Source organism: Odocoileus virginianus, chromosome 22 (assembly GCF_023699985.2).
Source record: "Odocoileus virginianus isolate 20LAN1187 ecotype Illinois chromosome 22, Ovbor_1.2, whole genome shotgun sequence".
NCBI lineage: Eukaryota > Metazoa > Chordata > Mammalia > Artiodactyla > Cervidae > Odocoileus > Odocoileus virginianus.
In genome coordinates this window covers 28,935,858-28,948,666 of record NC_069695.1, presented here as the reverse complement: position 1 = coordinate 28,948,666, position 12,809 = coordinate 28,935,858, and the positions used below count along the sequence as shown (strand labels likewise).

Here is a 12,809-nt window from a genome sequence, read left to right as displayed (position 1 = left end):
TTCTCATGCGAGACCTAAATCCGTTAAATTGTTTCGTTTTCTAATTACTCTTGCAGTTGAGGGCACATGCAGTGGATATTAACGGAAACCAAGTGGAAAACCCCATCGACATTGTCATCAATGTTATTGACATGAATGATAACAGACCCGAGTTCTTACATCAGGTTTGGAATGGGACAGTTCCTGAGGGATCAAAGCCAGGTAAGTTGGAAGATCATAATTTGGAGGTTCCTTGAGGAAATGCAATGTTATCCATCCCTCGCGTATAAGCTAAATGAGAAATCACGTGAGCCTTTAGTGTCATTTTCTCTCATTCATGCTGCTTTTAAGCAAGACTTAATTCATTGTATTTAATTTTTTAAATTTAATTTTAAATTTAAGAAAGCCTCGACATTTAAACTTAACGCTCTATATTTCCTTCACCATCTATACTGGTTTGTACATAAGCCAATTTATAGATATAACTATGTCTTAAACTGGCATTTTTCCTGGTTCACTACATTTGTCTGTATCTCAGAAGAGCAGGGGGTGGGGGCAGCTGGGGTGGGAAGAAGGGCTGTGCAGGAAGTTCAACCATCTGTGGCTCTGTCTGAGTCACATTTTAGAGTCGAGTTCGTCGGTATTTTAAAATACAGGAAAAAAAAAAAGCATGTTAAACATATCTTTACTAAAACACAAGGCTTATACATATATTCTAAGGATAAATAAACGTTGTGCTTTTTTGCCTAGGGAAGGCTTTTGGTTTTTTAAAATCATTCATTGGTCCTTTTTCCTCTATTATTTCCAATTTTATCAGAATTATCATTTCATAAAAATTACCAAAAGTAAATCATTACAGGTATATTTACAATGCATATGCCCGTGAATTTCCATAAAGCCTTCCCGTAAATAAATGACTCCAAATGATCAGGAAATGTAAGGACATTTCATGAGTTGATTTCCTGCATTTGTTCTGTAAGTTTGAAAACATCCTTCTAGGCAAGATTTGATAGAGTCATGAATCTTAAGTTAAACTAAAATGCAATGTTGTAAGCAATATTTTGGTTCAAGATTCCAAAACACATTTTTTGTTTTGTTTTGTTGTAACAATTCATTCAAGAAATGTTTATAGAGCACATACACATACTGTATGCCAGACACTGCTCCAGCACTGTAGATATAGCCGTGACAAGTTAGTTGTGCCCTGTTGGAGCTTAAAATCTAGTGGAGAACAGTAAAAGGCAAATAAGCAAGCAAATGTTTGGGGGGAAAAAATAAAAGTTTTGGAAAAAAAATAATCAAACTTGGCACATAGTCAAATAGGATGTCTTGTTCAAAGGGACAAGCTCTGAAAAGATATTTGAATTATGTGAACAAGATTTAGTTAATTCTGGGGCAAAAAAGAAAAAAAAAGTACCCTGTAGAGGGAACACTGGCTGTAAAGGCACTAAATAAAACTGATCTTAAGAGTACTGAAGAAGAAGGTAGCCTGGAGATGGAATATTTTATAATCCAAGTCTTACAAAAATTTCATGGAGTAAACCATCTTAAATAGTAACATTTTCTCTCTACTTCTCAATTGCAGTTTGTCTAACTAGTTTGAGTGCATTTGTTCGTAATGCTTTGTAGACTTTCCACAATATCTAATAAACTGGAGTCCCTGAGTTTGTTACAATGTTCTTTTAATCTCCTCGGAAATAATGAACCCCAGTGCAAAACCCCCTATTCAATGTCCCAGAACAGTCATGCATGGAATGATTCCTTATGACCTCAGTAAATGGAGTATGTGTTGTTATGCACTTGGCTTACTTTCAGAAAGTGACTTAGGCTTTGTGGAGAATCATACCCCGCATGTCGTCTTAGATGCTACTTCACAGTGGGAAAAAAACGGCAGAGGGAAGGGATCAGTGGCCATAAAAGATGTTTCAAATGACATCTATGTTACTTATTATTTGCATTTTATATAAACAAAGGGATATATAAGATATATATCTGAAGGGATCCTTTCTTTGAATCATATAGTGAATTTGTCTTTTAAGTATATGGAAACATTTAGTCTTTATACATCTGTAAAAAAAATTTTTTTAACAATTTTCCTTTCAAGCAACTCAACTATATTTTATACTTTTTGAAGTGAGTTCAGTTCTTATCAATAGTGTTTTAATCAAGGCTAAATGATAAAATGTTGGTCTGAAAAAGTGGAAAGGGACTTCCTTGGTGATCCTGTGGTTAAAATTCCACATGCCAATGCAGGTTTGGTCCCTGGTCAGGGAGCCAAGATCCCATGTGCCTCTTGGTCAAAACAACAAAACATAAAATGAGAGCAATACGGTAACAGATTTGCTAAAGACTTTAAAATGGTCCACATTTTTAAAAACAGAAGTTATTTTGTAAAAAATGAAAAAGTGAAATGAAGATTGATGCAGAAGGTAAATATCCCTTCTGTTTGGGAGACCCTGACATGAAAGACAACCATTCATTTTCCATGTCTACTGTCTAGGAACATATGTGATGACAGTCACTGCGATTGATGCTGACGATCCAAACGCCCTCAATGGGATGTTGAGGTACAGAATCCTGTCCCAGGCGCCAAGCACCCCTTCGCCCAACATGTTTACAATCAACAATGAGACTGGGGACATTATCACGGTGGCAGCCGGACTTGACAGAGAAGTAAGCCAACCAAGATCTGTATTTGAATTTTCTTGTAATCTTAAAAGTGTACTGGCTCACATCTATCTTCTCCAGGCTCAGGGGAGACAAAAAGAGTCCCCCTGCCAATGCAGGAGATGCAGGTTCAATCCCTGGGTCAAAAAGATTCCTTGGAGAAGGAAATGACTCCAATATTCTTGCCTTGGAAGTCCCGTGGACAGAGGAGCCTGGTGGGCTACGATCTATGGGGTCACAAAGAGTCGGACACAACTGAGTGACTGAGCACACACACAGTAACATCTCCACGAAATTATTCATGTGTTCGTGGTCATGAAGAAATCATAAAAAGCTGCACTCTTTTTTACAGAATTTCAAGTTGGTTAAATGATGTCTGTACACTGGATAAATCATTGCTGGTCCATGTAATATTTAGGGTGGCCACTGACTAAGTTAAGTAAATAACCTTCTGGTATCTACTTTTTAAACTTCTTCACATTTTCTGTTTTCCCTTGTACTCAAAAGGATTTGATGAGGAATTAAATTAAAAATCGTGCCCAAATAAAGTGTACATACATTCAGGATAATTTTTTAACATTTGTATTTTGAAGAGGCTACAAATGACACGTGTGATGAGGGTTTTTTTTTTGTGATCCTTGATTTAGTACAGAAGAGATGATCACCTTCTCTTTAACTCTAAGATGAGCTTAACAGGTTTGAACACCAAGAACTGCCGGCATTCCACTGACAGGGCTTTAAAGTTACAAACACAGAGAAACACACTTCTGGCATACGTTTTGTTGTAAAGGCATACAGTGTTGACAGTATTGAAATATTATTTCGGATCACAGTCTGAGAAGGAATAGGTGTTTCATTCCTTCTAGATGGGTCGTCTCGCTCTGACAGAGCTCAGCCCACCATGCTGCGGCAGCCTGCTGTGTTCTATTCACATGATTCCTTCTGCCAGTAACGTCTTGCCTGTTTTTCTTGATCTTGAATCCTCCAGTTCTTCATGTGGCCATTCAAGCCCTGCTTATATCCTTTCCTGAAAACTCCAGCCCTCTCCTGAATTTTCCCACACCCTTTCTCCATTCTGTTCTAACCATTTTCTTAGCGATTCTCGAGGTCATTATTGACCATCAGTGATCATTGTGTGAGTGAATTATCAAAGTGCCGACTCAGATCTGTGCTTGTAGGTTTCTGGCTGAGCCAGCTTCTATCGTAATGAGACCTCATATTATGTGTGTCAAAAGGAAACATTAGACCTACCATCATAAATATTATTGACAAGGATTTTAGGGGTTGGTTTTTATGACGTTTTATTTGTCTTAGTAAGTAGCAGCCACTTGAATTGGATCGAAGAAAACATTACTATTTCAATTCATTATGTACATAAGATAGAGGTGGCAACACTTTAATAAAGTAATATGAGCCAATCAAGATTACTTAATTCACAATTGAACTCAGAGCCTTCCTTAGGAGTTAGATGGATGGCTCGTATGGTATGCCTATTAACTCCCAGGTGCCAGCAGTTCTTGCTCTAGGAATGTTTTGCACCAGAGATTGCATAAATTTAGCTTTTGCAGTAGTACCTTTAGTTCAGTGATATCTGGAACATGTATATCTTTTCACCTCTTCCATTACTGTATAAAATACTATTCGTAAATGTCAATAAATTCAGCATGAATACTGTATTTTATAGGAAAATATAGCATATTTTTTTTAATATTCTCTGGAGTGCCAGGCTGCTCACATCCTAAGGAGGTATATAGCTCATCTCCCAAACCTAATATTTCTCTTTCATTTCACACTCTCATTGTGAGATACAGAAATGGGACTTCATCTTGTTTTCATATAGTAATATTCCTATCACATTTAGCCTGGCTGTTTTATGAAAAGCAAGCGGCATAGAGAATGAAAGATAGTTTTGCCAAAGCAAACCAACCGTATTTAAAAATCAAAGAGACTGTATTTAGTTTAGGGGGTGAAAGTTGGAAGTCAGGCTATACTTTGGTTAAGTATATCTTGTAGTGGCCGGAAGCAACTATGTACAACCAAATGAAATGAAAGTGGACATGAATTCAAAGCTATAGAATCACAAGTTAGATACAGCATGAGAAATTGCTTCTTGACAGTGAAGCTATTAAACACAACAATGAGTTACTAGGGAAAATTATGGAAAACCTTCCCTTTCTGAAAGTCATTTAACATGGCAAAATCTATCTATGTCAGATGGTTTATGGTAATTCTGCCTGAGGCCAGGATAAATTATGCTGACTTCTCCAGGCCTCATGTAAGCTGGAGATGCTTTTATTTCTATTAGACTTCACAGTTTTCTTTCTGTCCGAAGTCATTTCCATTGTCATCCTCCCAGGGTGGACGACACCTTTAAGTGATTGAACTCCTAATCATTGAAATGCTTACTGAGATTTAGCTTTTTATTTTCCTTTCATCTCCAGGTTTTAAAAAATTCCGATTCTTGGGGTTCTACAGACCTAAAGCTTCACGCACGACACTTTCCAGTCTTCAGTTTTTTAACCTCCATCTGATTTCTTTTACTTTTTATCTTTTAGTTTTCTAAATATATTTTTTATTTTATTAAAGTATAGTTGTTTTACAATGTGTTAATTTCTGCTGTACAACAAAGTGATTCAGTTATACGTGTGTGTGTGTGTATATGTATATGTGTGTGTGTGTATATATACATATATATTATGTGCTGTGCTGTGCTTAGTCGTGTCTGACTCTTTGCGACCCCATGGACTGTAGCCTGCCAGGCTCCTCTGTCCATGGAGTTCTCTAGGCAAGAATACTGGAGTGGGTTGTCATTTCCTCCTCCAGAGGATCTTCCCAACCCAGGGATCATACCCAGGTCTCCCCCACTGCAGGCGGATTCTTTACCAACTGAGCCACCAGAGAAGCCCATATATGTATCTATCTATCTATCTATTGTATATATATATATAGTTTGGGATTCTCAGGTGACTCAGTGGAAAGAATATGCCTGCCACTGCAGGAGCTGCTGGAGACACGGGTTCTATCCCTGGGTGGGGAAGATCCCCTGGAGGAGGAAATGGCAACCCACTCCAGTACTCTTGCCTGGAAAATCCCATGGTGGGCTATAGTTCATAGGGTTGCAAAGAGTGAGACGCGGCTGAGCACATAGGCAGACATGTATATGGTTTATTACTGGATATTGAGTCTATACAGTAGGGCCTTGTTGTTTATCAGTCTGACTTCTGGTTACCTGACTTGGTGGTGACCACTCCTGGCATTTTCTTCTTTTCTCCAGCTTTTACATGTCCATTTCCAGCCCTTTTTGGTCAGGACTACTGATGAATTACCCTCTGCTTCATTAGGTTTGAATAATTCTGGCTTTACCTGTTATGGGCTATTTGACCTTTAGTGTCTTAACCTGAAACCTCAGCTCCCCCATCCGTAAATGGAGGTAATAATCTTACATCTACTTCATGGGACGATTGGAAGGATTACATAACACAAAGCGTATAGCATTCAGCACAGTGTCCAACACATATTAGCTCTCATTTTCCCACGGCCGTCATAGACCTAGCCTCAACCTCCAGTGGGTGATCACCATCACTTTGATTTCCTGTTTTCCAAGCTAAGTAATACATTCACTTGGGCTGTCAATACTGAGTTCTTTCCTGAAGGAATGTTCTCTTGTCTTCCATGGTCTTGGTCTTCCCTTCTCTGAAGGGTCTTTCCTAGAAACCCCGACTGGTTCCTTCATAATCCTCGACCAACTGAGTCTCCCCTCTGATTGAAGGGCTCTCCAAGACCCAAAGCCTGAAGTCAGAGCTCCTTAACGTGGTGCCCCAGACCCTCTAGGATGCTGGTCCCAAAGCCTTCCTTAGTCTGAGCTCCTAGAATTGGCCTCTGCCCGTACCACCACATGTCCGTCCTTGTACAAATCTGAGCTTCTCTATTCTTCTGTGTCTGTTGCTTCTTCTGCCTGAAGATTCCTATGCCATCTTCCTCTAGAGCAGGCTAATACTCGCTCTCTGTGAGCCGGTCCTCAGCCCCTCCCTGGGGTACCTACCCATAATGGCCTGTGTTCCTCCGGATATACAGACTGTGTTCCATGGACATCTTACCTGCCTTTCCAGCTCCCGATATTCAGTGAGGCCCCTGTGTTCCTCTTCTTGTCACCCTGAACAGGAACCTGGAAGAAAAGTTCAGGTTATTAGATTTTCTTCTTCGTGTCAACACCAGACTCCTGAGGGCAGCCATACTTGCCCTTCACTCCCACCCATTCTTGGTCTCCTTGGAATCTGTCTTTTCCACCTGCTCCCCCGTCTCAGGACACACTCACGCCATGCATTTATTGGAGAGCCCTCACATAGCGCAGCAATTAGTGGTACAGACTCTGGATTCAGAGAGAGCTGGATTCAAGTCTTTTTTCTGCTACTTACAGCTCATGTGGGTGGGTGCTTCTCAGCTCCGCTAAGCCTTGGTTTCCTCCTCTGTAAAATGAGGATAAAAATAGTCCACCTGCCTTATCAGTTTATTTTGAGACACAACATAAAGTGTGGCTCATCCTTAGTGCTCATTCTCGATAGATGTCATTTTTTATTATCAAGGCCCATAGAACAATGCCAGCATACAGTAAGCATTCAAAAAATGTTTAGCCTACAAATTTATAAGGTAGATAGTACTGTCAGCTCTACCTCACAGATGAGGGAACTGGGGGCTTTACATTTAAGAATTTGAACAGGGTCACAAACCTGCACTTCCCTCCTAGGATCTCATGATATTATTACTTACTTGTCCATCCCCTAACCCAGTGCATCCAAAAGCAAACCTGTCATCTCCCTAAACCTGTGCTTCCTGAGGGGTTTCCAACGTGACCAGTGCCCCCTCCCCAGTTCCCCAAGGTCACGGTCAACTTCACTGTGCCCTGCCATCCATCCACTGATTGATTCTCAATTTACCCACCAAGTTCATCTTGCATTTCTTTTTCCCTCTAGGCTTGGAGGACTGGTTGAGATGCACCTCTTAAAGACTGCTCCCATCACTTCTTCCTGCTCTTACTGTGGTTGCATTGCACATTTAGCCACATGATCCATTCTTATTTGTCTCTTTCATTTGTCTCTTGCTCTTAACGGCAGCAAGGCTATCTCTGATTTTGTTCATTATTTTATTCAGGTACATGCTACATTGCCTGGCATCCAGTGTTCATTCATTAAACGTGTGCCGAGTGGATGATGGAATGTTCTCACCTCTTCATTCACTTAGAGCACTCTAGTTCAGTGCTGTAGTTTCAAAAGTATGTCACACAAGTATAGTGACTTTAATTGATACATCTAGAGAAAACCAGAGAACCCCAAGTCTTTTAGATGCTTACTCCATCAAGTAGAGACTGCCAGAGCACAAGCATTGTATTGGCTTTATTTTTAGTTATACTTATGGTAAGTGGTGCTAGTTTTCTATTTACAGTACTTTTATAATAAATTGTTTTTTAAAAGAGAGTTCCTATCAAGATAAATAGTAAGTGACTTACGCTGTAGAAAGATGAGGGTATAGCAGAATTGAGAAGATGGCATATGAATCAATTTCGTAGTTTGGGAAACAGTGAGCTAGCTTATGTTCCCACTATATATTTTAATGAGTAAATGATAGCTAACCATGTAAATAAGATGGTTTTTCCCAAACCTGAAATTATTTTTATAGTATCACACAAGGTCCAAGGCTTCTCATACATTCATCCAGCCAGCCACAAATTCAAAAGCATTTGTTCCTTGCTTATACTATGGCAAGCATTATGTTATATACCAGGGACATAAACATCTGCAAAGCAGTGACCCTGAGGAGGGATTTGTGTACATGTATGTAGCTGGGGCGGAGAAGGCAATGGCACCCCACTCCAGCACTCTTGCCTGGAAAATCCCATGGACGGAGGAGCCTGGTGGGCTGCAGTCCATGGGGTCGCTAATAGTCGGACACGACTAAGCGACTTCACTTTCACTTTTCACTTTCACTCATTGGAGAAGGAAATGGCAACCCACTCCAGTGTTCTTGCCTGGAGAATCCCAGAGACGGGGGAGCCTGGTGGGCCGACGTCTATGGGGTCACACAGAGTCGGACACAACTGAAGTGACTTAGCAGCAGCAGCAGCCTGTAGCTGGGGAAGACAGACAGATAGACTGATAACAGCCTCTTAAAAAGGAAACAGTGATAGAGGTGTGTCCTGAGTTGGAAAACAGATCTTCCTCAAGGACTTTCAGAAATCATCTCTGGGGTGACTTTAAACTTCGTGCTTGCCAGACTCAGGAAAAGAGGAAAGGGTGTTCAGGGCCAGGGTTTCCCAACCTTGGCGCTGTTGACATTTTGGACAGGATAAGCCTCTGTTGCGGGGGCCTGTCCTATGCATTGTAGGGTGTTTAGTAGCATTTATGATCCCTACACATTAGATGTCAGTAGCACTGCCCAGCTGTTACAACCAGAAATGTCTCAGGATATTGACAGATGTCCTTGGGAGTGATGAGGGTGGGGGGCAAAATCACCCCAATTTAAAAACAGTGGTTTAGGCCGAGGAAAATGCAAATGCAGTTGTATAGAGACGTGATAGGCATTTGAAAATAGATATTGGGTTAGTCAGACGTTTGTGTGTTTCAGTGCCATCTTACGGCCAAATCCAGATGACCTTTGTGGCCAACCCAATACAAACAGCTCAAGATATGGGGTGAGCAAATGGAAAGTGAGAGCTTTGGTGGGAAAGGTGAGTCGGGGGATGGAAGGATTGACAGCCAGGAGAGGAGCTGAGATTTTATCCTTTCTAGAACAGAGAGCAAGGAAATGTTTTTAAGCAAAGTTCCCTTGATCAGACTCAGCACTGTGAGGGTGGTAAGTCAACTTCTTATGAAATCTAAATGTCAGTCATTCAGAACTAGATGCCCAGTGACTAAATTAGGCAAGAAGCTCTAAATAGTTTGGTAGTCTAAAACATAGGCTGTCGTGTCTTCCTTACAAAATGTAAAATTGTTTTACCAATCAGGCAGTTAAATTCAGACTATGTTATTTAACAAGTTGACATTTTTCTTTACTTGAAGAAACACTGTATTTTAGAAATAACAATGTTCTTTTGTAACTTAGAATTCTCAAGACTAGCTTGCAGCAATAGGAAGTTTCAAGTATTAGCTATTGATCCCAATATTTCAGCTCAGTGGAAAATTGGGCCTATTATACTTATATAATTCTAAAGATCTTTGTAAAATAGATATTAACAAAAAGCCATTATTTCCAGATAATGCCGATGTATGTTTTTTATCTTCTGTAAAAATATTTATATTTTTGATAATGCTCATCTGTTTCTGAAAATAACAGCCAACAAAAATGGCATTTCAGAGTCATAACAAACTTTTTATTTTTTCATGATTTTCAGCTGGGAGGATGAACAGAATGCCCTACAAAATTCTCTTGATAACCATGAGAGCATTAAGCTGAAATGACACCCTTGATTGGGAATGGAAATCATTGAGAAATATTTTAGTCTATGTAAGCATTATGGTGAGGGGTTATGGGTTAAGACAAATTAAAATGGCTCAACCAGCCCTATTGCTTTGTTTCTTTTTTCCATTCAAAAAAGTGGGGTATTTTTTTTTAAGACAAATGAAAAGGAATGGAAATAAATAACTGCTAAGAGATTGGCATAGTGGTGGGCAGGCTAAAAATTGAATGTGTGAGGTTTGACTTTCACTCTTACCCCTTCTTTGCCTTGCCCACAAACATCTAAAGCAAAAGCTACAATTTGTGTCTGTTCTCTCACAGCTCCCAAAATCCCTCAAGAGTGGTCATTCATAATGTGAGCTATATTTAGAATTAAGGGAAACAGTCTTTGCGGTGACCATTTATTTTTTTGTATGAAGAAGGGAGTTTAATTGTTCAGGATGTTTTAGCATTTTTTAATTATCTATATTTTTTATCTGTGCCAAATTCCATGGAGATTTCAAATGACTTTAGGCATTTGTTTGGTTTGGTTTGGTTAGTTGCTAAGTCGTGTCCGACTCTTGTGATCCCATGGACCGTAGCTTGCCAGGCTCCTCTGTCCATGGGATTCTCCAGGCAAGAATACTGGAATGGATTGCCATTCCCTTCTCCAGTTTGTTTTGTTTAGGTTTTCCTAGTATAAAACTAAGTCAGCCAGTGCTGTAGACTGTCTCAGACACTCTCAGGATTTCTCTATTAGATGCATTACAACTGATCTTGGCTCTCCTTTAAAAAGTTCAATCTGAAATTTGAAAGCAGTGATGAAAATTCTATATTAACCATCTATGTGAAAATATATCCATATTCATCATACGTCTGTGGACTCAGTGAGTGTTGTACTCAAGTATGGTCCACTCGCGGAGGTGGGTAACAATTAAATACCTACTAGGTTCCAAGATGAAGAATATAAACATAAACCCTTTGTTTTGGTCTTCACTTCATTTAACAGTGTATCTCTCCTCTATAGTTGTAAATAGTGTGCATTGAAGGAAATTAGAAGAAAATACTGTATCAACTTTGCTCTAATAGAAGGAACATATGTAAAGATGTGTAAAAGGAAAGCATATATACTTTATGAATTATATATGCTTTCTTCTCCCTCTCAAGTTTCTTGATTGTTTTTAGTAGCCTAAACTGGGTAGAAATTAACATCTGAGAAAGTAAATACAAACCACATGACTCAAATGCTTGATGACAGTGTTGTGAAGTTGGGAAGAAAAAGAAACGCTGAAACCAGATGGAAGTTTCGGCTTAGCAGCGAATTTCACACATCTGCCACGCGTTCCTTTCCGCCAGTCGAGGTGAAAACATCCAGTTAAATCTCTCTAGACAAGGACCAGACCTGTGCTTCACAAGTTAAAGTAAACTCCACTTGGGAAATTTCAAGTCCTGTTAATCAGAGTGAATAATGCCGTGCTTCTCTGGGTGTAATCAAGAGCCGCTTACAGAACAACTGTGATGTCTTCTTGAGGAATTCGTTTCATTTAAGTTGTTATCTTTATGTCTTTTCAGAAAGTGCAGCAGTATACGTTAATAATTCAAGCTACAGACATGGAAGGCAATCCCACATATGGCCTTTCCAACACAGCCACGGCTGTCATCACGGTGACAGATGTCAACGACAATCCTCCGGAGTTCACTGCCATGACAGTAAGTATGGACTGTCACTCACAGAACTCGAGGCCTGCGGTCCGTTACCGCGAAGTTTCGTCATGAATAATAGATGCATTAAATAGAGCCGGGAACTTGCTTCATTCACCTCATTGTAGAATGGCTACTGACTCCCATGTTTTCTGTCACTTACACCGGAGTTTTAAATGAGGCGCCAAACTAATTTGTTTTTGTCCTCTCCAAGTCCACTGATAAAGTTACTAAAACATCCTGCCTGGAAGAAATGCCCTAGATAGACTTTAGGCTGTTTTAACAAAATATTTATAAATATCTTCAGGTTCACCAACCATGTGACTGATCGATGCTCCTTTGTCAGCAGATAATTATGATCTCTTGGCTAAAATGATTTCCTTCAGACAAGTCCTTTCTTCTGACCACCACTCATGAATCATCCCAGATACCCACAGAATTTACTATTAATGAAATTAATTTTATATTTTAATTTTAATGAAACTATAACATAATTTGGAAAAAAAATAATTTGAGGGCCGCACAGAGTTATAGTATTTTTAAAGTCAAGCATAAATGCTGTGATTACCTGCATTACTCATCTCCTCGCTTAGTGTGGATAATAAAGATTTAATGGGTCACTAAAATCAGGGCAGTGTGACCATCGAGACACGCCGTCCTTCAGGGCTGCCCGTCGCCACTCTGAATAAGCTTTGTCTTTTCTTGCAGTTCTATGGTGAAGTCCCTGAAAACAGGGTAGATGTCATAGTCGCTAATCTAACGGTGACAGATAAGGATCAGCCCCACACGCCAGCCTGGAACGCTGTCTACAGAATCAGTGGAGGAGACCCCGCCGGCCGCTTTGCCATTCAAACCGACCCCAACAGCAACGACGGCTTAGTCACCGTAGTAAAAGTAAGTGCCACGGTCTCTCTGATGGCCACTCGGCCATGACCGTACGTGCCACCCACCCCTTAGTTTGTTATGGACTCAGGACATTTCAACTGTCTCTATGCTGTGCTTAGTCACTCAGTCGTGTCTGACTCTCTGTGACC

At 40.0% G+C, this 12,809-nt stretch overlaps 1 protein-coding gene across 1 annotated transcript in view; it reads left to right on the top strand.

The window, feature by feature from the left end:
- Positions 1 to 12,809, top strand: part of CDH2 (cadherin 2) — a 248,326-nt gene that overhangs the window by 190,778 nt on the left and 44,739 nt on the right. Inside the window, exons 6-9 of the mRNA XM_020870897.2 lie at positions 57 to 201; positions 2,480 to 2,652; positions 11,647 to 11,784; positions 12,484 to 12,669. Coding sequence (XP_020726556.1) covers positions 57 to 201; positions 2,480 to 2,652; positions 11,647 to 11,784; positions 12,484 to 12,669 — 642 coding nt within the window. The remainder of the gene's footprint in view (positions 1 to 56; positions 202 to 2,479; positions 2,653 to 11,646; positions 11,785 to 12,483; positions 12,670 to 12,809) is intronic.